Genomic DNA, 12,091 nt, shown 5'->3' on the forward strand with positions numbered 1-12,091 from the left:
GCAAGTGAACCCCCAACTCCAAGTAGATCCACTCATTAGGACACCCAGTCTCAATTAGTGAAATTATCATTTTCTGTCTCCAGGAGCACCATGGGGACGGCTCTACTGCATGGCCAAGCACTCATTGCAGCAGTAGGACTGCTGCTTCCTGCCATTGCCCAAGCCAGAAAACCACTGTACCCTGACTATCAGGACCTTGCTGAGCTGGGCAGCTTGTGAGTACCTTAATTGAGTGGTTTAGGAATAGAAACTGTGTGTTCCTGCCTCTGTCCAGGAATGTGTTTGCATGCAGGAGAGCTCTTCAAGGCAGGAAAATGGATCCTGGGGGAGTGCTGAAGGCTGCTGGCATGTCTTCAGACAGGATAGGAACTTACTTAGAGTAAACTTCAACCCCATCCAACCAGTGTTTTAACAATTAAACTGATTAAAGAGGAGCTCGCCCTGGTCCAATTCTATGTCAGGGTTCTGGAAAGCAGCTTTTGGGCAGGCACATTCATGCATGGGCTGCACCAGCCTTGCATCTTTGTCTTTCTGAAGGTGGGCTGTGCTATTTGCATCAAGTCCAGCACTCAAAGAGAATAGTATTTCTCAACACTTTCTCCCTTTCCACCTTTACAGCTGTGGAGAGCAAGCAGCCAGGGCTCCTCAGTGCCCATTAAGGTGACAGCACTGCAGAGCAGATCCCTATGGCTAAACCCCATGGGGCAGGCAGCTACCAGCTGCTATGGTAGGAACATGTCTGGAGAGCTTGTTAAGCTGAACTGATGAGCTCAGGGTTTTACAACAGGCAGTGGGGGCATCTCATTTTAGTGGCTGTGGTGGTGATGGGATGAAGGCTGGATTTGATCTTAGAGGTCTTTTCCAATCTTAATGATTCTATGATTCTACGATCTCCAGACTTTCTGCAGCTTAAATATATAGAATCCCCACCACCACCAGACCAGTGTCCTGGAGCCCTCCTGGGTGCCTTGTGCCCTATGGAGATATCGACCCCCAGCCCCAGCTGCTGCCCCTGTGGTTTATACAGCTGCTGCAGAGAGTGGGGGCAAGGGGTGGGGGCACAGCCCTGCCAGTGCCTCGGTCCCACAGCAGGGTCAGAGGTGGCCACGTTTGGGCTAAAAGGGGAACAGGTGGGTAAAGGGCTGACAGTGGGAACACTGGCACTTTTATTTTTGATGGCCCTCCCCCACTCATGCACATTCAGTGCTGGGAAATGCAATTCCCCACCGCCTGAAAAGCATTGGACAGAACTGCATGAGCATCCCTCCCTGAATCGAAGGGGTTGGTTGTTTTCAGGGAGTGAATATTTGGGGAAAGAAGTGATATCTCCTTTTAACACATGCAAAGCTTCTAAATTAAACTATCAACCACGTGCACATCACAGTGAACTGGGATAAGGATTCCTTCCTCATCCTACCTGTGGGCTCTCATTTAGACTGGATATAAGGAAGAGGTTTTTACAGTAAGGGCAGTGAGGCACACTGGCACAGGTTGCACAGAGAGGTGGTGGTGCCCCATCCCTGCAGACAGCCAAGGTCAGACTGGATGGGCTCTGAGCACTGATGGAGCTGTGGGTGTCCCTGCTCAGTGCAGGGAGTGGGACAGATGGCCTTGAAGGGTCCCTTCCTACTCAAACCATTCTGTGGTTCAATTCAATAAATCTAGACTGAGAGGGACCATAGGGACCATTAAGACTGTGTGGGCTTGTTGTGTGATGACAGGTTGTACAACTCAATGCAAGGTGAACGAGGCCAATTTCCACCCTGAAGATTTGATGACAGAAGAAGATCTCAGTTTCTGTTAAGCAGCCAGCCCAGCTTTATGCATTTTACCCATTTCTACACACAACTGGGATCGCTGCAAGCCTTTTTTGCTTTTTCTTTTACAATAGAGTAAAAAAAAAAAAGTGTCAAGGCGTTCCCTTGTCTGGAGGTGAAGCAAAGCCCAGTAGCAGCACTGCTGCAGGCTCTACACTTTCATGTGAGTAATGCACACAAATCCCCCATCCCAGGGGGCTCGGGGCTCACTGTGGCAGTGGCAGCCTGCAAGAAAGGGGTGAAGGAAGCAAAACTGTGCTCTCCTTTCATTCACCAGGGTCAGCTGTCCCAGCTGTTCCTCCTGCTCAGCCACGGGCAGAGGGGTTGGATGGGATGGGGCGGTAAAATGAAAACTCATGGAACAGAGGGGGGTTCGTATGGAAATGAGAAGCAAACAGGCATCTGCTTTGCCACGAGGGTAGGATTGGGCAGAGGAACAGAGACTGCTGGATGCAGCGGTGGAGCTGATATTTGCTTGAATCACTCCTCTGGGAGTTGGGGACCAAGTCAAGAACACTCTTCCTAATGAAAGACTAATGATGGATGAAGCTCAGTAGGTGCAGAACTGCAGCTTGATTCAGAAACCCAATCCTCTACCAGCTGTTTATCTCAGCAAATGCCATGGCTGCAGTCTGCAGCATCGCCTCCCCAGGCTTCCCTGGGAGATTGTTTCTGTGGAAGCCACATCTCTTGATTTCAATGAGGAATGCCACCTCTAGGGTTTCATCCTACCTGTGCAGTTCCCTTGCGGGCATGTTTCCCACAGTCAGGTGAGATTTTGCGTCCTCACCTCTATTTAAAGTGAAAGCTTTCTAGGCTAGATGCTATCTTGTGTCCTCACAATGGAGCTGCAGGTTTTCTTGGATAATAGTGTTAGCATGATAAAGAGCCCCTTAACACAGAGATGGTCCATCACATTGAAACTGAGCCCTGTTTGATGGGCAACGTGAATGAAACAGTGTCTGTAAGTAGCCCAGAAGAGGAATATCTCTGGGAAGACCTCACTACCAAGATACTTTTTACAGCACAGCAACTTTCATGTAAAGTTGCATTTTCCCCTTGCTGCCAAGATTTTGCATTTAGGATGACCTCTCAGCTGCATGAGCCAGCCTTGACCTTCCATTCCCTCAGGCATGCCATATGCTGCCACAGAAACTGGGGAACCCCTCAGCTTGCTGGAAAAACCAAAGCCAAATCCCCGCCGAGGTGCTGGTTTCTCCTTGCAGCTGCCTCCCACATCCCCACGCTCCAGGATCTGCTGGAGGCGGCTGGGAGACACGCATGTCCTCCATGACCCATGGGACCAGACCGAACCTTGAAACTGAAGAAGCCTCCAACCTGTCATTAAGGCAGCTGCGTCGGCAATAAATTCAGTATTTAACGCCGTTGGCCGACTGTTTAAAATGCACCAAGAATAACTACGGGAACAACTTCAACAGGATTTCATCACGCTGAAAAGTGACCCCATAAAGACATGCAGGAAGGCTCTTGGAAGCGCCAACACTATTCCTCTCAAAGGAAAGAGTTAAGTCTGTTTCCAGTTGGCTAAGATGATGGGCCAGGCTCAGTTACAGGCTGTAAGTGCGAACGCATTGGCTTTGTCCAATTGCAGGAAGGAAAGGAAAGACCAATACACTTTAGATCCAGGATGAAAAAAGAACGTTTTTTTCTTGAAATATTTGGAAAATAAATTGGTGTTATCTGAACATACAGCAGTAGGAATAGTGGTAAGTTTTAAAAATGGAAAAAAATTAAAAGAAGTGCCAGGTAAGACTTTTGGGAATCAACTGAGTGAAAAGGAGCAGGAATAAAAGGAAAGTCAAGGGCATTGGATTCATCCAATAAATAAAAATGCTACTTTTTGCTTTTTGTCTACTCAGCTGAGTTTTAAACCCCACTTCCAAGATTTTTTTTTCTCATTCCCATTTCAGCTTATGCAGTGTTCATGTTAAGATTCTATGCTTTCCTTGTCTCACCTTCATGGTAAGCAAGAGAAGCTCAGCTGGTAGACATGATCAACCCTTCACAAGTGTAGATTCAACTCTTTACAAGGGTAGATAACTGCAGGACAAGGGGAAATGGTTTTAAGCTGAAGGAGGGAAGATTTAGGTTGGATGTCAAGGGGAAGTTCTTTACAGAGAGAGTGGTGAGGTGCTGGAACAGCTGCCCAGAGAGGCTGTGGATGCCCCGTCCATCCCTGGAGGTGTTCAAGGCCAGGTTGGATGGGGCCCTGGGCAGCCTGGGCTGCTCTGAAATGTGGAGGTTGGTGGCCCTGCGTGTGACAGAGGGTTGGAGCTTCATGATCCCTGATGTCCCTTCCAACCCAAGCCATTCTGTGTCACTGCCTGTAGCAAGGGGTTGAAACTAGATGACCTTGCAGGTCCCTTCCAATGCAAACCATTCTATGATCCTATGATTCTGTGATGGCCTTGTGCCTCAGATGTTGGAGTGGAAGTAAGAAGAGACCAAGCTTCCTGGCCTACCAGGATCTGTTTCTTCTCCTGGTTTGGGAAATGCTCACAGAATATGTGCACTGTTTTTTTCATGCTCACGTTTCCATGCCTGAGTGTATAATGAGGGGTTGAATACGACAAATCCTCTGAACTCAAACTCTTCTGAAATCCCTCTGCTCACCCCTTACTGACTATTTAGGAGAAAGTTTTTCACTCAGAAGGCGGTGAGGCACTGAACAGGTTGCCCAAGGAGGCTGTGGATGCCCCATCTCTGGAGGCATTCAAGGCCAGGCTGGATGTGGCTCTGGGCAGCCTGGGCTGCTGGTTGGTGACCCTGCACATAGCAGGGGGTTGGAACTGGATGAGCATTGTGGTCCTTTTCAACTCAGGCCAGTCTATATTTGTATGATTCTCTGATTCTCTTCTGGCCTGAGAAGCATCCAGATATGAATGATCAGTGATTTAATCACATCCACAGAATCACAGAATGGTAGAATATCCCAAGTTGGAAGGGACTCATGAGGATCACTGAGTCCAGCTCTTTCCCATGGGTAGTGTCACTCAGTTGGACACTCACTGCAGGCCAGGAGGAGGAAGGCTGGGCATCAGAGAGGGAAATTCAATCTGATCAGGATATCTAAATCCTCCAGGCTCCCTTGGAAATCCCAGCTCAGCACCTTGCCTGCCGGTGCCTAACAAGCCTCTCAGGAAAAAAGACAGCAAACCACCAGGTTTTAATGATAATCAGCCTGGCTTCTTAGCACCTTCTCTTGTGACCTTGGTTGCTAGGAGGTTTGCATCAATACACAAAAAGGGAAGTATTAATAGAAAGAAAGAGCAGCTGATGGGAGCTCTGTATAGTGTAGGGGCTGCCCTTGGGGACGTGCCAGATTGCAAAGTCTTCCAGACTGCACCTGCAGCCTTGCAGACCCCATTTGCTGCTCATGCAGCCATGTCCTTGTCACTGGAAAATCTGGGAAGAAAACTCTCAAACTCCAACGAGGCGTTAGAATCCACGTTAATAAATTGAAAAACAGCCTCAAAATCTGTTTGACTGCACCTGTACTGCTCACTGGGAGCATTCTGGAAATGGTTTGGGCTAAAGAGAGCTGCTCTGAGTCAAAACCAAGGAAGGCTGCTATGAAATGTGGAAGGGACGATGAATGAGATGTGTGATCCACAAAAGTGCAGTGCCTAAGCTCTTATGCTCTTATTTAACTTCTAGATGTAGCCACAAATCTGAGGAACAGATGGTTTTGAAATCTTCAAAAGCTTTGCAAGCATCAGATCCTCAGCCTTTGTAGATATCCCAATCTGATTTTGGCAGCAGTTGGCTGGTATGCATCTTCTCTTGGGTTCACACACTTTGCAGGTTGTCTTGGGAGATGACAAAGGCAGTGGTTAAGGGGTGAAAGAAGACACAAGTAAAAAGCCAGTCTGGAAAGAAGAAATCTCGACCTTCTGGACTCAAGCTTAAGTTCCAGTGGTCTCATGGTGTTTTTCCCCACTGTGCCCTATGGGACAGCTTGCCTAGGAAGGGGCTGACTATCAACAGCCATGCCCAAGAGAAACATGGCACTGCTGGTCTAAGCACCAGCCCAACTTGGCTTGCTTTCCTCTCTTTATGAGGATGGTAAACACAGTGAGGAGCAGGCAAGACACACTTGTGCCCTCACTGTGGGGTGTTGCATGTACCAGTATGACTGGGCAAGAACAAGGAGCTCCTGAACGGCTGCAGACAAAACCACTAAACCTCCCCTTATCCCACATTATCCCCCCTCAGCTGTTCTGCTGAGGATGCCATGTGCTGCTCAACAACTGCCGTCATGCAAAGGCTGAGGGAGTGCAGGAGGAGCCCCGCCAAGCTTTTCCATCCCAGAAGTGCTGCCAATCCTCAGGAGACTCTTACAGAGCACCTGCACTGCAGAGGTCTCAGGGCAGCATGCCACCATCCCCTTTTTACACACAGGTGATGGAGATGAAGCCTAATCCAAAGGAATGGTAACTTGAAGATGAACACTAGCCCAAATCATGCTTGAGTGAGCGAAGGAGCTGGGAACAGGTCCCATATCCCGTCCTCCTGGGCTCTGCTTGGATGTCCCTCCAGCTAACAGAAGGCTTGATCAGAATCATCTCACAGAGAGCTGCCTTCAGCTGCGTGTCGGGTTCCTCAGCGGCTCCATACTTCCACCTAGTGACCGAGAGCCTTCCCCACGTCGAAGAGTCGTAGAATGGTTGGGTTGGAAGAGAACTCAAAGCCCACCCACTTCCAAGCCCTGCCGTGGGCTGGCTGCCCCTCACCAGCTCAGGCTGCCCAGGGCCCCGTCCAACCTTTGAATTCCATCCTGAACACAACACAATCCGTTTCCCGGATTCCCAATTGTCTGTGAGGCTCTTTCTACTCACACACATAAGATTTGCAGCCTCCAATTGAATAACTACGAACAAACAAACAAACAAAAAAAACAAAAAACAAAAAACACATGAGGTGTTGCTCTTTGAGCAGAAATGATAGGACTTTTATTTATTTATTTATTTATTTATTTATTTATTTTTAAATGGCTGGCTGCTGAATTTGAGTGACTGCTTGTCTTGGGGCAGAGCTAGGAGTAGAACTATCCAAGACCTTAGGGCAGCAATTAGCTCTAATTACCTGGAATCCCACCCACCTCTGCCCTTACAGTTGGGAGCTCTGTTTAACCCCAGTCCTGCACTCCTTGGTTGGACTGATGCTGTAGGGGTACAGCTTTACTGTCCCATCTTCAGTGCTATCTTCTGGCTGGAACTTGGACTCACGTTGTGGCTCTGTCTCCAGCCCTATCTCCTGTTGCTTATATCTGGGCTTTCTGGGGGCATCCTGGATCTGATCTGCCCTTTTGTTTTGGGGCTGTCAGTGGACCCCATTAAGAGCATCTGGCTCTGCCTGTTGCATTCAACTGATCCTCTTCTTCAGTGCTTGTTCTTTGATAGCATTTTCTTTTCTGATAATTCCCTCAAATCTATTTTTTTTTTTCTGTTTGTATTTGCAGTGGGATTTTAGCTAATAAATAAACTGAGTGTAGAATATTGAGCAGCTCTGGGTTAACTTTCATTGGGCTCCTGTAATCATTGGCTATATGCACGTGAAACATCAGGTCTTGGTCAAAAACAAACCCGGCACCACTGGTTCCATGGCTGGGCAGAACTCCAAAATTTCAATGAAGGTTGACTGCCCATGATTTCGTCCTACTGCCTCTCTGAATCTTTTTCATTTCCCTTTGGGGATGAGGTAAGAGCATGCATACATTCTGCTATTATTTGACTGGTGTGTAGTAACTCATTAAACCGTAGCTATGCTGTTGTCTGAAGTCTTGGTGTTAGCTTCAGTGGAAACTTCCATGAAGGCACCTGTACCAGTGGAAGGCCACAACAGCCTGTTTTGTTTCTGTTGGCTTCACCAAAATCTCATTCTTCTGTCTGGGCTTCAAATGGATGGGTGTAGATGTGGGAGTAGGTGTGATGCTTGCAGCTATTCAGGATCTGATGAAGGCTGAGCTGGATCTTCCCTGCAGTCAGTGGAGACGTGTGGTTCACAACCCTTCTTTCTGCTGCAGTGTGAGGATCCACGGGGGAATAGGTACTTGAGATGTGGTAGGAGGTCTAATCCCCCCTGGGCAGAATTCTATCCAGACTCTGACACAGCTGGGAATGCTGTGGAAAATTTGAATTAAAGAGTGTACATGGAAACCTCCAAGTCTGCTTGCTGGGAAAGCCACCCCCAGGCTGGGTATCAGCGTATCAAGAAACCATTCAACCCATTTATGCCATGCATGGGGGGAAAAAAAGGCATTGAAGGCCTTGATTATCCTCCTGTTGGAGAAGTCAGGCATTCAAACTCATAGAATGGCTTAGGTTGGGAGAGATTTTAAAGATCATCTAGTTCCAACCCCAAGGGAAGAATATTCCAGGTTGTTCTGATTGTGGTTGTTAAAGACTTGGAAGCAAATGGTTAACAGCAGCAAGTAGCTTAGGTTAATCATTAAATGTGCCCAATGGACAGCTCTGAGCTGTCTGTAATGAGTACTGCTGAGAAACGAGTTGGGTGGGTTTCACTTTGTTGTCCAGGCAGGGACTGACAGAGCTTCCAACCAACCATTGTGGGAGAGCCAGTATCAAAGGGAATGGGCAGTTACACTATCAGACCCTTCTTGATTAACTCATCTGAGGAATGGAAGGACAACAACGGGGATAAGGTAGGTCATACTTACAGTCTTGATAAAGGCAATAAAAATAAATCTGAATGTTATTTTATAGGACTACTTTGAAAGACCAGGTTCACACACATATCAAGGCTTTGGGCTTGACCTCTAGGAATTGAATTTCTGTTAAAAGGTACAAGAAATCAGGTTGGGTAATTGCAGCATTTATTGTGGTAAAAGCAATAGAAGCACCATTGCTAGTCCATGGTTTTACATCTCTGTATTACTCCAATCTGATGATTCAGAGGCTTGGATTTGAGAGGAGGATAGGAAAAAAAAGAGCAGGGAATGTTTGATGTTGAATGCACAGACTGCTTCTGTTGGTTGGCGATTTGTACCAGGTGTGACTATGAAATGCATGTTTTTAATTGCCACAGTTGCAGACCATGGCAGTTATTGGGCCATTTACCTCTTAGCTGCTCTCTTTATGGTGATAGCAATAGCAATGTTTTAAGCGGTGGTGGAATCAAGAAAAAAAACATTTGGTCTTGCCTATAGCCAGGTTTCTCCATCCTGAGGGGACTCAGCTGCAGTCTTGGCTTCCTGGATGTGTGCTATGGTTGTGTTAAACCCATCTCAAATCTCTGCAGAACATATTATTTGTTCCTAAGGGAGAGAAGGATGCTTTAGTGATTGAGCAGTGTCTGCCTTCAGTGCTCAGTTAAGATCAGGAGAGAGCTTCTGAAGCAAGCCCAAGAAATGTGGTTTGTTTCATGCTGTCTCAGTGGAAAAGGATGAAAATCCTTCTGGAGAAAATTAAATGAAATCATGCACCAAAGAATTCTCCAGGCATTAATAGGTGTTTGATCCTGTTTGATCCTTGTGATAGTGCTGTGTGCAGCAGGTACTTAGGGTGGACCATTGGGTCTTCATCACAAGTTTTGTTCTATGGATATGATTTGACTTGGTTGTGCAATAAATGTGGGCATGGCTGTTTTCTAGCTGTTGTACTCTTCTGCAGTATCACTGACTCTAAATCCTGTAATTGCTTTCACTAATTCCTATTTGCACTGCTTAATCAGCCAGCATCATGAAATATGGCCCCAGCGTGGAGAAGACCATCCTGCGCTTGGTTGATTTTATGGTGCTTTCTCTGTAACTCCACCTTAGTCTGCCTTGTCTGCTATAACAAACCATTGCTCCAACAGGTCTGCAACGTGATGAAGGATTAACAGATGGGATTTATTTTCACGTTACAGAAAAGATGCTAAGGTCCTGAGCCGTGATCCTGTGAAATCCCCGTCCATGTTCCAAGATGAACCTATGGAGACCATCTTTTCTGGTGTTCTTTGCAGGTGAGGACAGAAGAGTTCTCTAACAACACTGCAGTACCAGTGCCATTGGGTTAGGCACAGCCTGATTGCAAGTGGGATGTGCAGAAGTATCTCTAAGTGCTGTTGGATGTTATGGGGCAGTGACTTCAGCATACTGGATACTATCCACCTTTTTCAGTGGCCATTCATGGCATTCCTCCATAGCCATAGATTTCATCTCCTAGTTTTCTACATGTCTGGATTATTGTTGATTATCCCTGGCTACCGCTGGTGCATGTTGGTTTTCTTTTGCTTGATGATAATCATACGATTGTTTAAATGTTGAGTTTGTGATGCAAGCAAGTCCAATAGCTCTCTTTAGGCAGGTGAATACAGATGTTAGGCGAGTTTACATTGACTTGATGAGATGGAACTGTTTATAGAATCACTATGGTTGGAAAAGACCTCTGAGATCACCAACCCCAGCCCATCCCCACCATGCCCACCGACCGTGGCCCTCAGTGCCACATATCCATGGTTCTTGAACACCTCCAGAGATGGTGATGTGGTCAGCTATTGGTTTGCTTCCATTAGCATCAGCAAATGAAGGCCAAAAAAAAAAAAAAAAAAAAAAAATTAAGAATTTGATGCCTTTCTGGAAAATGTATACAATCAGTTATTTGTACCTTAACTGCATGAAGTAGGAGCTTCATCCTATGCTTCATTCTTCATCCTTAAGGGCTTTTCCGAGAGGTGGGCAAGCTGAGATGGAGGAGGATATATCGTATATGTATTTGAGGACAGTCTTCAGAACTGAGCAAATGTTTTTCTAAGAGCTGGAGGAATGAGCATAAGGCTTATTGTGCTTGTTTCAATTCTTGAGGAGGTCAGGAGGTTCAGACTGGCTTAGTTAACAGAGTTCTGAGGGCATCAAAACCTCAATGAGGGGAAGGAGGAGTTTTACATAGGGAGAGGTAGTTCCCTGGAGGTGCCCAAGGCCAGGCTGCATGGGGCCCAGGGCAGCCTGATCTAATGGGGAGCAACCAGCCCATGGCAGTGTTGGAACTAAATGGCCTTTAAGGTCTATTCCAACCTAAGTCATTCTAAAAAAGGGAAGGGCATGAGCAATCCTAATTAGGATGTCCGGGAAGGAAGGATCGTGGAGGCTGGAATCACAGAAGGACAGCTGCCAGACCACTGTGCCTTGTCTTGAGTTGGATGTTTCCAGTCTTTGCTTTAAACCTCAGCCTGACATAGCTGGGTTGTTTTTGCAGTGACCTCTGAGGGACTGCTCATAGAGCCCCAGGAGGGCAGTGTTGCTGGAGGAACGTGGATTACTATCACTCTGGATGGTGAGTGTTCAACTCTTGTAAACTCTTGCCAAGTATATATCAAAGTAATGGTGAAGCAGGTCTGTTCTGAGACCTGTGGTTGAAATGACAAATCTTCAGTACCAGTCACATAGCTGTGGCATCTAGAGCATTAAATCAGCCTGCATTACTTCATAAACTATTTCTGATGTTTGTTTGCTTTCAAATTGTAAGAGAAATCAGATTTCTACGTTATTTTTGGATTCCTGTAGAGGTCATAGGCAGTTGCAGGGGTTGGAATGGACCTCAACACACATCATCATGTCCAACCCTCTGCTAAAACAGTTCCCTAGAGCTGGTTGCACAGGAATACATCCAGGCAAGTCTTGAGCAGAGCAGATCCACCTTGCAGCACAAGAGTACTTGAGGTGCTTGCTAGCAAAACCATGCAAGACATCAGCAGCTGCAAGTACCATGTGAAACTATTAATTTTACAAGTGCTTTAAGTATCTATGAGCATGATTGTTTGGTATTGATGGTTAAGGAGATTGAAACTGCTGGTAGCTGTCAATCTTTGCAATAGAATATATTCAAAAGCATCTGCACCTTGAGACTAGATGTGAGTGGTCCTGTCCTCAGAGCTCTTCCCTTTGATTTTGGCTCAGACTCAGCATCCCATGAGCTAGAACATCTCTCTCCAGCCAGCTGGCCCCACCTGGAGGTATCCCTGGTGAATGCAGACCTGCCCATGTTGCCGTGTGATGTCTCTCCTGTGTATTTTGACTTATCCACCATAAGATGTAGAACAAGGTATGATCCCTGGCTATAATATTGAATCTTCTGGTTTGGAGAAGACCTTTAAGATGATGAAGTTCAATTATCAATCTGACCTATTCGGTCCTATCACTTAGCACATGTCCCCCCCTCCCCCCCCCCCAGTGCCATGTCCACATCTCTCTTAAATATCTCAGGGTTGGGGACATCCTCCCCTGCCCAATGTTTGATACCCTCTCCATGAAT

General features: G+C 46.7%; 1 protein-coding gene across 2 annotated transcripts in view; it reads left to right on the forward strand.

Annotated features, from left to right (window-relative positions):
• PKHD1 (PKHD1 ciliary IPT domain containing fibrocystin/polyductin) overlaps nt 1–12,091 on the forward strand; it is a 288,369-nt gene that overhangs the window by 33,834 nt on the left and 242,444 nt on the right. Inside the window, exons 1-4 of one of the 2 annotated variants that reach the window (XM_085218343.1) lie at nt 8,324–8,502; nt 9,708–9,803; nt 11,036–11,113; nt 11,737–11,881. In XM_085218343.1, coding sequence (XP_085074469.1) covers nt 9,764–9,803; nt 11,036–11,113; nt 11,737–11,881 — 263 coding nt within the window. In that variant the 5' untranslated portion in view covers nt 8,324–8,502; nt 9,708–9,763. Of the gene's footprint in view, nt 1–8,323; nt 8,503–9,707; nt 9,804–11,035; nt 11,114–11,736; nt 11,882–12,091 lie in introns of those variants that run through there. The other variant, XM_085218344.1, reaches the window with a different exon arrangement.

The sequence above is a fragment of the Meleagris gallopavo genome, chromosome 2 (genome assembly GCF_905368555.1).
Source record: "Meleagris gallopavo chromosome 2, MGAL_WU_HG_1.1, whole genome shotgun sequence".
NCBI classification, from domain to species: Eukaryota; Metazoa; Chordata; class Aves; order Galliformes; family Phasianidae; genus Meleagris; species Meleagris gallopavo.